This window comes from Nannobrachium achirus, assembly GCF_963921795.1.
Source record: "Nannobrachium achirus genome assembly, chromosome: 8".
Classification (NCBI taxonomy): domain Eukaryota; kingdom Metazoa; phylum Chordata; class Actinopteri; order Myctophiformes; family Myctophidae; genus Nannobrachium; species Nannobrachium achirus.
In genome coordinates, this window is record NC_137817.1 from 21,949,506 (window position 1) to 21,964,331 (window position 14,826).

At 40.7% G+C, this 14,826-nt stretch overlaps 2 protein-coding genes across 7 annotated transcripts in view; one reads left to right on the top strand and one right to left on the bottom strand.

Annotated features, from left to right (window-relative positions):
• Nucleotides 1–478: 478 nt before the first annotated feature.
• slc19a3b (solute carrier family 19 member 3b) lies at nt 479–12,769 on the top strand (the record flags this gene model as incomplete). Its single annotated transcript, XM_080731771.1, has 16 exons — nt 479–628; nt 1,073–1,252; nt 2,005–2,170; nt 3,165–3,459; nt 4,052–4,203; nt 4,771–4,963; nt 6,020–6,161; nt 6,368–6,497; nt 7,950–8,122; nt 8,563–8,798; nt 9,161–9,404; nt 9,827–10,087; nt 11,257–11,335; nt 11,612–11,804; nt 11,959–12,100; nt 12,617–12,769. 16 exons carry the CDS (start codon nt 479–481, stop codon nt 12,767–12,769), a joined length of 2,889 nt encoding a protein of 962 aa, XP_080587897.1.
• Nucleotides 12,770–13,694: 925 nt separating this feature from the next.
• Nucleotides 13,695–14,826, bottom strand: part of agfg1a (ArfGAP with FG repeats 1a) — a 34,572-nt gene continuing 33,440 nt past the window's right edge. For all 6 annotated transcript variants that reach the window (XM_080732410.1, XM_080732409.1, XM_080732408.1 and 3 more), the window contains one exon: nt 13,695–14,555. In XM_080732410.1, the coding sequence (XP_080588536.1) occupies nt 14,496–14,555 (60 nt within the window). In that variant the 3' untranslated portion in view covers nt 13,695–14,495. The remainder of the gene's footprint in view (nt 14,556–14,826) is intronic.

A 14,826-nucleotide genomic window follows, 5' to 3' on the forward strand; every position in this document is an offset into this window, starting at 1 on the left:
GGTTTTCATTGATTTTATTTTGTATCTTGTATGTATTGAAGATATAGAAAGATAGACCCAAAGCAATGGTGCATAAGCCTAAATGAAAATGAAGGAAGCTCACAGTAGGCCTACCTTATTGCCACACCCCATTTGATTTGCATGTTTAGTGGTCACAAACATAAATTATGGTCTTGTTCAAACTATACACAGCCACAATTTGTTGAACAACGGCTTTCTTTTAATGACAATCAAGAGTAAAGTTTTTTATCTTCAATCAGCAACTCTATTTCTAAACGGTCAAAGTCTCTCTCATAAACGTCCAGTCAGACTGAGCTTAACCCTAGACAGGCACATGCCGTCCATAAATGAAGCCATACGTCTGTCACTGTAATAACTACTTAAGTTACAGCTCAAATAAAGTCCAAGAAAACTTGTTCTTTAAGACCAGAGAGAAGTCAAGTGGCATACAGGGAGGTTTTGTCTGCAGGGGAAAAGAATGGATTGTTGGACAAGGCTGAAGTCCTCCGGTTGGGTGTATCCCACTGTAGTCATTTCAATCTATGGTTTTTTTGCCAACTGCAGACCTGCAGAACCCTTTCTTACGCCATACCTCATCGGACCACACAAAAACATCTCTGAAGAAGTGGTAAGATGGATGAGGGCGGGCACGCACACACACACACACACACACACACACACACACACACACACACACACACACACACACACACACACACACACACACACACACACACACACACACACACACACACACACAGTACACACAAGCTACAGTACAACTGTATCCTCCGTAGCCGACTACTCATATACAATGTGAATAGCCAACACTATACAATTATACATGCGCAAATAGAGTAAACAATACATCTTTAGGCCTTGCATTGCTCTGACTGACCTGTTATAATCGATAAAAATGTAAAAGAAAACGTTAGGTCTAGTATTCTTGAATTATCTTACTGTCAAAATGTCCAAACAGCTGACATCAAGTCTAAAATCAACAGATATACACATGTGATCATGCCAATGACCAATACGTGTAATGTCATGACATGCACTTAATATTCCATAGGTGACCAACTATCTGTTCCCTATATGGACATACTCCTATCTGGCCGTCCTCTTCCCTGTGTTCTTGCTGACTGACTTTCTGAGGTACAAGCCGGTCATCGTCCTGCAAGGAATCTTCCTGGTCAGCAATGCTACTCTGCTCTGCTTCGCCCCGGGCCTGACGGCCATGACCTTCCTCCAGGTTCATTAAAACAAAGGAACATCATTATTGATCACAAAACGCAGGCAGATCTATGACTTATTTAAGCATGTATGATAAAGAAACTATATAAATGTATTGATTCCATTGCTTGATCTTAGAGGTTGTAAAATACCTATACTTTTTACATTGCTTGGACTGCAGGATATATGCAGTTATGTGAGTCTTCTACAGCAGTGGTTCCCAAACCTTTCAGGTCGAGACCCAAAAGAGATATTAAACATTAGCCCGGGACCCAAACTAGTGAAAATAGCCGATCTACATTTTCATTTTTGAATTAATTAATTCATTCTTTTATTTGAGTGTCATGCCACCTCGTGGCCCATCCCTCATGGGATTATATACACCTTTTCAAACAAGGTTACAATATTCTTAAGTACATTCCTTTTTTCTTTTTTCTATACATCCGTTACCAGTATAGGCTACAACATAGATACCAGCGGGGGAAAAAATAAAAAATAAAAAAATAAAGCAAAACAGAACATATGGTACTTAACCCCCAAAGTCCTTAAATTGTCATTTTAGAAACGTGCATAAACCCTATATACACCTAAACATTATGTTAGTTTGTTTACTGTTGAGTGAGAAAACAGTGTTGCACATTATGTTAATCATCTGGGGACCCCCCAAAACATTGTCGGAGGTCCCAACCCACAGGTTGAGAACCACTGTTCTACAGTAGAGTGGCTAACATCCATCGTGTTCCATTCTAACGGTTTATGTTCCTATATCAGGTCAACTTCGCTGTGGTGACCTCCACAGAGGTGGCCTACTTCTCCTACATCTACAGTGTCATACCAGCTGAGATGTACCAGAAGGCCACAGGGTATCTCCGCAGTGCCATGCTGGCTGGGTTCACATTTGGTGCCACATTAGGCCAGCTGCTCATCTCCCTGGCAGGTACTGTGTAGAGCAGTGTTTCTCAACCTTTTTTCTGCATGGGCACACTTTTCATGTCCCAAGAATCCATGGGCACACCAACATGTGTAAATATCGTCAGGAAGAAACCTTATATCTCCAAGTTTCAAATGTGTAAGTTTCTTCGCTAAGTAACACCCTGCTTCATCATAGGCTGTCACACAACAGTAGTGAAAACAGCAGATCTACAAGCACACAACACCTCGCACCACAAGGCATTGTGTGCTTGTAGATCAGCTGTTTTCACTAGTTTAAATCATTTTTAAAATGATAAATACAATACTGGCTTTCAAGCAGTTTCAAGGGGCACACTTGACCCTTCTCAGGGGCACACCAAAGGTCCCCAGGCACAGTGGTTGAGAAACACTGGTGTAGAGCTATTGGGGATTTACAAGTAACCAATCCCCAACCCGAATCAGATCAATATGGTGGTATCAGATTTGATAGAAGATTAAAACTAATAGAAGTCTGCACAACAGCTGATAGGATTTATTGTTTCGGCCATCAGCTGGCCTTCATCAGGTGGTGAAGGACAGCTGATGTCCGAAACGTCGTCAAACTTTATGTTTTAACTTAGTAAACACTGTGGAGCATCAGCTGTTGTGTGGACTTCTATTCTTTTTAATCTTTTGTCGACCTGAGCCCAGCACCAGCACTTGGAAAGGATGAGCATCACCTTGTTCTTTTAATCAGATTTGATAGAACCTTAATGCCAGAATTGTTCATTGAGATCTTTACCAGTTTTACACTCCCACACCGAGCATTCTTCTATGTAGAAATCTTTGATATTTGGAATAATCATTTCTACTTTCATTGTGCTCTTTAAATAATATTTTGTTGTTATGCCATAACAAAGGTGGGAAAAAACATAATCGAGCGAGGTGATGTCACTGAATATTTGAAAACCATCTATTTGTGGGACAAAATGAATCCTTGACATAACTCAGTCTTTTCGATTGTCAACCCCATTCGGCAGGGGTGGACTACTTCTTCATCAATGCTATCACTCTGGGGCTTGTAAGCATCGCTTTCCTTGTATCCTTTTGGCTGCCCATGCCCCAGCGTAGCATATTCTTCAAAGGGAAAATGGCTGCACCTCTGGGCTCCCAGTCCCAGTGGGAGGCCAGTGTGGAGGTGGAGAAGGCAGAGGAAGAGGTTGGCTCAGGGTCAGTGAAGACCGAAGGGCACGGCGGTGGCTGGTGCAGCAGCGAGAGTGTTGCCCATGCTGGCCAGGTGCTTTGGAAAAGCTTCAGAGACTCCTATTCTTCCAAGTATGTTTCTTTCTTCTTTTTTGATATGACTTTCTGTTTGTTTTGTTTTGCATGAAACAGTAAAGTATTTTAATGAATAAAACATCTCTATGGTAGACTATGTTAATGCAATAAAATTAACACATCTTCAGTGATTGGAGGGAGTCTCCCTAGTACTCTTCCACAGAGTAATGTAGACCTGGTGACTATTGATTGACTTTTAATACTAATCCTTAAGCTCATAAGAAAAATCTTGAAGCCATCCATTTTGTTAATCCAGTACAGTGTTTTCTATATACCCAAAACATACAACGTGTTGCATTGCATGAGCGTATAGATCTTCTGTTTTCACTATTTCGTCTTTCTTTTTTTTTACATTTCTTAGATTATTATTTTTTCCTTTTTATGAATGAGTCCCGACAGTGTTTGAGAAACACTTCTCTAGTACAATCCCAGAGTTAAATGAACGCTCAGGATTTTATAGTGCATATTCATTTGTTGATATTCATCATTTATATTGTAGTTCTCATCTCATAGTTTCATCTCGCAGTTAGTACACAGTCATTGTCATCAGTATCATAATCATCATCTTAGTTGTAATCATGTTATGCAGGCATTTGATCTACTGGTCCCTGTGGTGGGCTCTGGCCACAGCCGGCTATATGCAGGTCTTCAACTACATCCAGCTAATGTGGGACCACATTGAACCATCTGCCACATCCACCGTCTACAATGGAGGAGTTGAGGCAATGTGCACTCTCATAGGTGAGACAAAGACATTCAATACAACAACAAGCTCAGATAGTGCCCAGATAACTTACAATGTTAATAAATAGCCATTGTGTCTGATAGACCCAGAATTACAGATAAGGAAAAGAAAAGGATAAAACAATAGTTTCAGTCCTATCTATAAGCGTGTAAGTGTATAAGTGTGTGTGTGTGTGTGTGTGTGTGTGTGTGTGAGAGAGAGAGAGGGGGGGGGGGGGGGGGGGGGGGTCACGTGCACAAGGCTTCCCTTAATCAAAACTGAAGTGCCAGTGTACAGGGACATGTCTTTATGAAATATTGAATTATAATTATTTGTTCTGTCTATTTCCCTCTGCTCTCTCACTCTCACTCTGTCAGCTCTCGTCTCACGGAATACTACAAACAATGGATTGTGCAAAAATAGTTGCACTCGCTGATCTTTGTGACAAATAAAACAGATTCTGATTATCCTTGGAAATAACTTTGATTCTAAGAACACAATAACACAGTGCTGACATGCTCATGTGTCCTTGTCCTTCATAGCCATAGGACAATCAACTAACTTTGTCCCCTTCCCTGTATCAGGTGCAGCAGCAGCCTTCTCAGTAGGTTATATGAAGGTGACCTGGGAGGTGTGGGGGGAGCTGGCCCTGGGCTTGTTCTCTGCTGTGGGGGCAGGAGCTGTGTTTCTGATGGTATTCACAAGCAGCATCTGGGTGTGCTATGCAGGCTACGTTGTGTTCAAAGCTTCGTACATGCTCCTCATAACCATCACCACGTAAGTTTATGGCAACACAACCAGCAACCATACAGCATTAAAGTATGATTGAACTATTTCACGTTAATGCTGCAATCCTGCTGGATGACCTACGTTTAGAGTAGCAGGACATCAGGTCATTATCTCTGCCAGGCTGAAAGGCATGGCCGAGACTATGTTTTGCACCCTGTCCTTCTGTCCATTAGTCTGTTACCAGCTAATCTCCGGCACCGTTGGCCCGGTTGCTGCCAAACTGTGCACAAACACTCCCTGGATGCGAATTCAAAACATTTTTCACATGGGCCTGTTTGCCATGCCAACACATTTTTTGACAGTACGCCTACACATTTTGTCCAAAAATCACGCAAATTGGTACACAGTACCTCTAGATCTGTCCAAAATGTCATATGCCATCCTAATTGGCTAACATTGGCTTCCAAAGTTTGCAGGATTGGTTCCGGTTTGAACAAAATGCCTCAAATCATGAACGCAATGTGCGAGTTCTGAAACTTTGCACGCACATTCCCACTAGGTCGAGGAACAAATGCCACCCTTTTCACATTGGCCTGTTATAACGCCACCAGCTGGTCGACTTTTGCTGAACTCATTTTTGGAACAAAATGCCTCAAACCATGAATGCAATGTCCGATTGCTGTGAAGGTCCGAAGAAGACATGGCACCCTTTTTACATTGGCCTATTATAGTGCCACCAGGAGGCCACAATGACCTGCCTGACCTGGCGGAGACCTGTGCTCGGAAGAGCACTGCTTCTAATTTATCCTAAACTCACCGAAGACTGCACAACTCTTCCTTGAGCCACTTCCAGAACAATTGAGACTTTTGCAAGAGTTCATACAGTATACTGTACATAGCTTACTGAAATTAACTCATCAAAGGCACTGCTCACTTCACACTGGGTATGATTTTTGATTTTTTTTTCCTATAACAAAAGCCCAAAACAGGGACACAAGGTTGAAAGTGGTTAATGTACATGGGACTTTTTCGGTTATCAAGGTTTTGTAAGATTAGGCCTACTTTGGATAAATGGAAGTCAAAATAACATGCTTGCCATTTCAGATTTCAGATTGCAGCCAACCCCTCCATGGAATGTTATGCTCTAACATTTGGAATCAACACTTTTGCTGCCCTTGCACTGCAGACCCTTTTGACAGCCATTGTTGTTGATGAAAGTGCATTAGGACTGGACATTGTAACACAGGTATGTGTTTAATTATGCAAAGCTCATAGACATAGAGCTTAGTGTGTATGTATGCTGTTAATGATCAAGTATGTGTAAACTATCAATATTGTTACAGTATGGTTAGGGCAAGGGTGACACCTAGAGGCAGGTACAGTAGATACTATCTGTACATGCATATTGTTATAACATTGATCAGTAATAGGCTACTACTCTTTCTTTTGCAGTTTATTATCTACGGCAGCTACTATGCTGCCATTTCAGTGCTCTTCCTAATACGAGGGACATACACAGTCTGTTCATATCACAGATACTCTGGGCCACAGACACAGGCCAAAGAACAAAAACAGGAGCAGAGTGGGGAGGTCATCTCAGCAGAACAATTCTGATCAAACAGCTAAGGTGCAGAAAATAGGCAAAATGTGGACAGTAATGGCAGATTGACTGACTTCGACTTGACAGGCTGAGTTAAGAGGAACAAAATCTAATAAAAACGTGAGTTTTATTTTGTCGTGTACGACCAGAAGTGTTATTTGTTTTTGTAGTACGCCTTGAGAGGGAGAATGTGGTGACTACACCAATTTGTTATTTTCAAAACACTGACAATCTTTTGTTCACGGTTTCACAAATTAGACAAATGCCACTTGAAACACGTACATCTATACATTTTCGTTTCCATTTATGAATGATATTCTTTACAATAACGAATTTTGTTGATAGTATGGTTCAAATATCCTTGATTTTAAAAGCGATAGAACATTTTTTTATTAACAACGATTAATCACAGTAATTCCTATAACAGCCCTAGTCTAAAACTGAGTGAACATTAGCTTTATGCAACTTCCATTTTATCCCATCAGGAGTTACGGTCAGGAAGTGAAACTGGAAGTGATTAAACAAAATTGCACAAATTAAACAAAAGTTTTGACTTGAAAATGTATTTACTAAATAACTGGAGACAGGTTACTGAACAAACACTCTGTAGCTCTTACCATCTGAATAAAGCTTAAACCTTCATTTAAACGTTTTTTTTTTCTTTCTTTCTTTTACAAATACATATCACATTCACACCACGTTTTAAAGATGGGGTGCCATGATTTTCCCCCCCTATAAAACATGATTATCTACTATTATGATTATACTAGGAGGAAGATTTTTTCCTAAAAAGTGTACAGAAAGAGTTAAAATGATGTTTTTATGTGGCCACACCCACCAGTTCATTGGTATGCGTGGTTGTCATGGTGGGTGGTGACCCAGCTGAAGTTAGCCACACCCACGTATGTTGGGTGAATTGTAATTAGGGGAGGGGTTGATTCTGTGATGTAATAAGTATCTGTGTTTTTGGACCGGCACGTTTGACCCCACAAGGTGGCAGCCTACAGCTAAAACCCAAATAGAAATGCAATACATAATTACTCATATCAACCACACCAGGGGGTCTAATAAAAAAAGTACTGTCAACCTCCTAGACACATGAAAACTAGAAAAAGTACAAAACTATGGCACCGCCTCTTTAAGCAACTTAATCACCTTCATGTCAAATTTATGACAGCCGTATCTCATCTTGAGCAGGAATGTGAGACCCAGGTTGCATTGACCTTTGAGCAAGTTGTTGATTCACAAACCAAGGAGAAATGATGTAAGCAGTGACACACACACACACACACACACACACACACACACACACACACACACACACACACACACACACACACACACACACACACACACACACACACACACACACACACAAAGTTTAGTCAGAACCATAGGCGAGCAAGCTGAGCAGGAAAGCGCCCCTAGCCTCAGAAGAGGCAGGCGGGGCTGAGGTTCAGATGGAGGCTGTTAAGAGGTGGCGGGCGGGCTGGAGTTATCCCACCACCCTGCTGTGTATCTACGGCTTCTTGAGCACCGTTAAACCCCTGGAACCCTTTCTCATCTCCTACCTGACAGGACCGGACAAGAACCTAACAACACAGCAGGTACAGCTAAAGTTTGTTCTATTTATGTTTTTAAGGAATAGTCAGCTAATAGTCCTAGTCATTCATCAGCATCCCCAGCATCCTTATTCGGGGGCAACCTTTGCCAAAAATAGCAGTGTGAGCTTGTAGAATGTATTTTTGGCAAAGAGATTTGATGCAGAAGGTAAAAAGCGCAAGTATAGTTGCAACTCTGGTCATTTTTGCTAAGTATAGAGTGATTAAGTGGTTAAAAGACAAAGGTTTATGTTTACACAGACTGTTAGTCTCACAGTATACAAAACATTTCATCAATGACTCATGAGTCTACTAATGTTTGTGTGCTTGATGAGTCAAACCTCTTTGACAGCTTGATAAAGATGACATCAGCGTGATCAAATATATTGGTTATTTCCTTTAACATATTTCTTGATTACACACTGGCATTTCTGTGATATTCTCAGGTTAACAATCAGATCCTCCCAGTATGGACCTACTCCTATGTCCTGGTGCTGGTGCCAGTGTTTCTCCTCACAGACTGGCTGCGTTACAAACCGGTGGTGATGCTCCAGTGTGTCAGCCTGTTAGTCACCACTGCCATGCTGCTGTGGCTGCAAGGTGTAGCAGCCATGCAGGCCATGCAGTTCTTCTATGGTGTTGTGACAGCTAGCGAAGTGGCTTATTTCTCCTATATCTACAGGTGAGTATGAGTGTATGTTGTGTGTGAGCACTGCAGAAAGTAATTGCGTAGAAAGTGCTAATTGTATTTTTCCCATGCATTTATCCCAAGATACAGACTGTGCCCACATGTGCTCTATAGCAATGATATTAGTGGAATATAAAGCTTTAACATTTTATTCTGAAACATACATACATGATGCACACATCTTACACCGCCTTTACATGGCAATCTACAGAAAGGTCGAGTTCAAGTGAAATGTAGTTGACCTACACAGTACTCACCAATCGTTGCAGTGATTCCTCTCATGATGTATGGTTTTCTGTGGATTTATCCAAGTCGCATGCAGAAAGTACCACATTAACATTTCCAATTGATTACAGTGTGGTGGATGTAGACAAGTACAGGAAGGCTACATCATACTGTCGCAGTGTCCAACTCCTGGGCTACACCGTTGGCTCCGTGATTGGCCAGCTGATGGTCAGCTTCAACCTCATGTCCTATCATCACATCCTGGTGTTTACGCTGGTCCTCACCGCCATCGCTATGCTCACTTCCTGCCTCCTACCCATGCCACAGAAGAGCATGTTCTTCCACCGCAAGCCACCAACAGCGGTGGAAGAAGAAGTACTCAAATGTTTTACTCAAGAAAAGTAGCAAGACCACGACATAGAAATACTCTGTTGCAAGTAAAAGTCCTGTATTCAAAGTTTTACTTGAGAAAAATGGAAACCTTTTGAAAATATCAAATTTACAAGTTCACAAAGTGTCACACATGCATTGTGAGCTTGTATTTTCGAAGGTATAAAACAGGGTGTAAGTGTTTAAGAGACTAGTAACTAGTAACTAGAAAACTATGTTTTCAAAAAAACTGTATTGGATTAAAGAGTATAATATTTGCCTCCGAGATGTAGTGGAATACAAGTATAAAGTATTTGAAAAATAATTGAAAAAAGACATGCTGAAGTAAAGTAAAAGCACTATTCCTCCACTGACCACCACAGGTTCCAGCCAAGTGTATTGATGGAAGAGACGGAGATGCAACAGAGGACATAAACAACCCAAATATATCCTTGGAAGAGTCAGGGGGAGGAACATATGAAAGTGCAGGAAGAGGAAGGGAAGGGGAGGTGAAGCAGGCACAACCTGAGGCTGCTGAGGGCTCTATAGGTGCACAGGGTTGTGGCCAGGTCCTTCTCCAGCTGGGGAGAGACTTCCTCCAGTGCTACACCTCCCGCCAACTGCTGTACTGGTCATTGTGGTGGGCACTGGCCACCTGCGGGTACAACCAGACTGTCAACTATGTACAGGTCAGTGTCTGATGCCACACACAACCAGTGGTGGAAAAAGTACTCACATATTTTACTTAAGTAAAAGTGTCAATACTGCAATGTAGAAATACTCTGTTACAAGTAAAAGTCCGGAATTCAAAATGTACTTGAGTAAAAGTACAAAAGTAATGAATTTCAAAATGAACTTAATGTACCAAAAGTAAAAGTACAAAATGTTTGAAAATAGCAGATCTACAAGCTCACATGGTATAAAATAAGGCTAAAGTGGTATATGTATGTTTTATAATACCGGTATTATAATTTATAACTGCAAAGTAACTAAACTTTTCAAATAAATGTAGTGGAGTAAAAGTACAATATTTGGATCCGAGATGTAGTGGAGTAGAAGTAAAGGTATTGGAAACACTCAAGATACCTCAGATACCTCAAAACTGTACTTAAGTACAGTACTTAAGTAAAAGTACTTAGTTACTTTACACCACTGCACACAACACAGGGTGACTTCCATTAAGACCTTTGTTATACCCTTCACTTCGGAAAAGCATTTTCTTTTCTTTTTTTTTCCAGGTCTTAATGCCACACAAAACACAGGGTGACTTCCATTTAGCCATTAAGCCCTGGAATTATTTTATAATTTAGTTATTGAAAAATAGCAGATCTACAAGCTCACAGCCGCGCTGCAAGCTTGTAGATGTGCTATTTTAGAAAGATCTTGATGTTTGCAAATCTCTGAATATATATTTTTCAAAGCAAACATTTGTAACTCAAATCTTTGCTTCTGGGGGTCCCTGGAACAACATATTTTGAGATGGGGGTCTGCAGCCAAATACATGTAATATTGGGGGTCCTTGACATGAAAAAGTTTGAGAACCACTGATTTAGAAGAAGGATTTAGAAGACATTTATAGAATCGGGTCAAATTATTCAAAGACATGCACACATTTTCCAAGATTTTTCAAAAATAGCAGATCTACAAGCTTGCAGCGTGGCACTCAGTGCTGTGCTGTGAGCTTGTAGATCTGCTATTTTTCAATAGCTAAAGCATAAAATAATGGTTAAAGTAGTAATGCGGTCTAAATGGGTTAAGACCTGGAAAATCGGCCTCAGGTCTTAATGGGTTAATATTACAGTTAATATTTAAAAGATATGCATCTAAAAAGTGTCAATCCCTGAAATATGTAATGCAGGTGCTGTGGGAGCATGTGCAGCCATACCAGAACTTTACCATCTACAATGGAGGGGTAGAGGCTGTGTCCAATCTGTTTGGTAAGTTTATCTGTTGTGGGAAGCTATCGAGTGTAATACAAAGCAGCAACCACTAAACACTGCATACTGTATGAAAACAAAAGTTGAATATTAATGCTGCTACCATCAGAGCTGGCTTGTTACTTTTATTGTCAATACCCTGGTTGGTGTCATTTGGTCCGTCTAGAAACTTGGTGACTAAGCCTATATTAAAAATACACTTTTGTCAAGTTGTTACCTTTTTTTTCCTTCTCTCTTTTCCCCTCAGTTGACATATATGATGTGTTTTGCTTGCAGGTGCTACAACAGCCTATGGTATAGGATTCACGCAGGTGAACTGGGCTCAGTGGGGAGAGTTGGCCCTGGGTGGTTTCTCTGGGCTTGGGGCAGCTACACTATTCCTCATGACTTTTACAGGCAACATCTGGGCCTGCTACACTGGATATGTCATTTTCAAGTGTGTGTACATGCTTCTGATTACTATAGCAATGTAAGTATGTCATCATCAGACATAGTTCACAGGCTGAACATGTAATGTGCAGTGCACGCTACATATGGAAAGGCCTTCACATCTGGCCCTTTTATTTTGTGAAACAGTTTTAACCAAAATCTTTAAATCATCCTGATTTTCCCTTATTCCTCAGGTTCCAAATTGCATCCGATCTGTCAATGGAAAGATATGCACTAATATTTGGAGTAAATAACTTTGGGGCATTGGTCCTCCAGACAATCATCACCTCCATCGTGGTTGACACTGGAGGACTTGGCCTGGACATCATTACTCAGGTCAGTTGCCTCTCTAATATAACAAGAACAGCTACAATTATTTTATACAGTGGTGGACAAAGTACTCACATTTGTTACTTAGGTAAAAGTATCAATACTGCAATGTAGAAATACTCTTGTTAGATGTAACATTCCGGAGTTCAAAATTTACTTGAGTAAAAGTACAAAAGTATTGGGATCAAAATGTACTTTAAGTACCAAAAGTAGAAAGTACTCGCTGTGCAGAATGTCCCATTTGAAGTTTTCAAATGTATAAAAAATATTTTGAAAATATCAGATCTACAAGCTCACAATGCGTCGCAATGCGACTCATTGTGAGCTTGTACTACTATCTAAAGTTTTCAAATAATTAGAAATAGTACAATATTTTGGATCCAAGATGTAGTGGAGTAGAAGTTAAAGTATTGGAAATAGGAAATACTCAAGTAAAGTACAAATAACTCAAAAGCGTACATAAGTACAGTACTTAACTGTACTTAGTTACTTCACATCTTAACGTTTTTTACTTTTTTGCAGTTCATCATATATGCCAGCTACTTTACTGTCATCGCCATAGTATTTTCTCTGCGTGGAGTGTTCACTGTTTGGAAAGTGCGGGAAACCCACGAAAAGGCAACGAGTGCCAAGAAGAACCTGTGTTCACCAGATTACCTTGAAAGTAAATTCTGAGTACAGAAGGAAACGTTCCACTGCTATGCAATATTTATATTTTACTGCAGGGGTCTTCAACATTTTCAGGCCAAGGACCCCTTAGTTGAGAGAGATGAAGCAGGGACCTGGGACCCCCACAACCTTTCATAGATTCCATATAGTTTCATTGCTTGACAGCACAATCATCAGTGTATTTTGGATTCATTTCAATTTGTGTTTGTGTTTTCAGATATTTAACCTCTTGAACCGTCAATACTTAATAAACTTGACCTTTCACTCTGTACTTAAGACTGCTCTTTCACATCAAAGCTCTTTGCCAAAAATAGCCGATCTACAAGCTCACAGCGCCTCGCAGCGCGAGGCGTTGTGAGCTATGTAGATCAGCTATTTTTGGATAAAGTTCTCAGAATATGGACACTAGGGTTCAAGTGGTTAATATAAAAAAGGAGGTTAAAATCGAACCTCTGTTCGAAGTGGAGCTGTGTGTGTGTGTGTGTGTGTGTGTGTGTGTGTGTGTTTGTGTGTGTGTATTGCAGTTGATGCTCAGGGCAGGCTAGACTCAACAGCACCTCTCTGGTCACCCAGGGTTACTACATACAGGCTACATACAGACCCACAGACCCACCCACCCACATACCCACATACCCACCCACATACCTACACACACGGCCACGTATAGGGAGCTTGTGTTCCACACAGCTCCAAAAAGTTTCTATCAGACAAAGATTTGGAGTACCCCCTGTAGTAACTCTGAGGACCCCCTAGGGGTCCCGGACCCCCTGTTGAAGACCCCTGTTTTACTGTAATAAAACGTGTTTCCTTTTGTTTAAATGTCAGTAAATTGAATGCAACAGCAATAATAGCTTTTATATTAAAAACCTTTTTCACAAACGGAACTGTACATGTTTCTTTTTAATTAAAATTATTTTAATATATATATTTACACATTAACTTAAAATTCTGTAACAACCCAAGTAATTGGTCTTCAGTCATTCTTGTTTACCATGTGGGCTGAGTTCCTGAAACAATCTTCAGCACCAAGATGACCGTATCCTTAAAAGTCATTTGGGAATGTGGGCCCTGCGCAGCATGAGAACAGGATTGAAAGGAGCCCCCCTGCCCTTCTCTGATGCGACACACACCCTTACTTATCCTTCTCTTTCACACACACAAACAAAATACAGGATTTCCTCTTCATTACAAACACCTCACAAATAAACCATACAGCATTAAACAAACTGCCTTTGGTTCTTGTAAATACAATAACCTCACAATAGCCCTCAGCCTTTCCAAGTAACAGTTTCTGTCTTGTGAAATCTTGTATGTGTGTGTTAAAGATACAAATACTGATATGCACAAAGAGCTAATTTCATCTAAGAAATATGTACACAGTTGCAGCATAACAAATGGGATGTTTGCAATAACTTAGTTATCAGCCAGTTTGAATATACATTGTGGCTCAGTGGATGCCAGACCAGTTCACAGGTTAAATAGGAGAGGACACCAACCTCTCCATATGCACGCACCGTCCCCTTTCCTCTGTTTTGTTGCCATGGATGATGTCAATGTCACTTTCTTAGTGTCACTGACATTTGTTTTCAAAATGCAATAGAAAATACATGACCTTACAAACATTGTGTGTGGTTTTTTTTTAAAGCTACTTGTGAAACAAAACAGTGCAAGAGGTGCAAGCGCACCGTTTGTTGACCCTATACAGGCCTATTGGTGCTGATTGGATGGAGCGCTATAAGAAGGGATTTGTTGAAGAGCCTCCCGCTGGATATTGTGCAGATGGAGCTCCGGCCTGGAAGAGGGACACACACACACACACACACACGATCATGATACAAGCAAGGGGGGCAGTGCCAATATTGATACAATATCGTATTTCCGTGAGAAAGAAATACAATCCTAGTATTAACCCAGCCACTGGGGTTTCCTCACCACTAACGGAATAGAGCAATGATTGTTTTGCCAGTGCAAAGAGTAGAGGATAGAAGAGAGGATGGCATAGACACATAGAGTTGTGCAATATTGACAAAAGATCAGGTTGCACATTTTTTGCTGAATGTTTT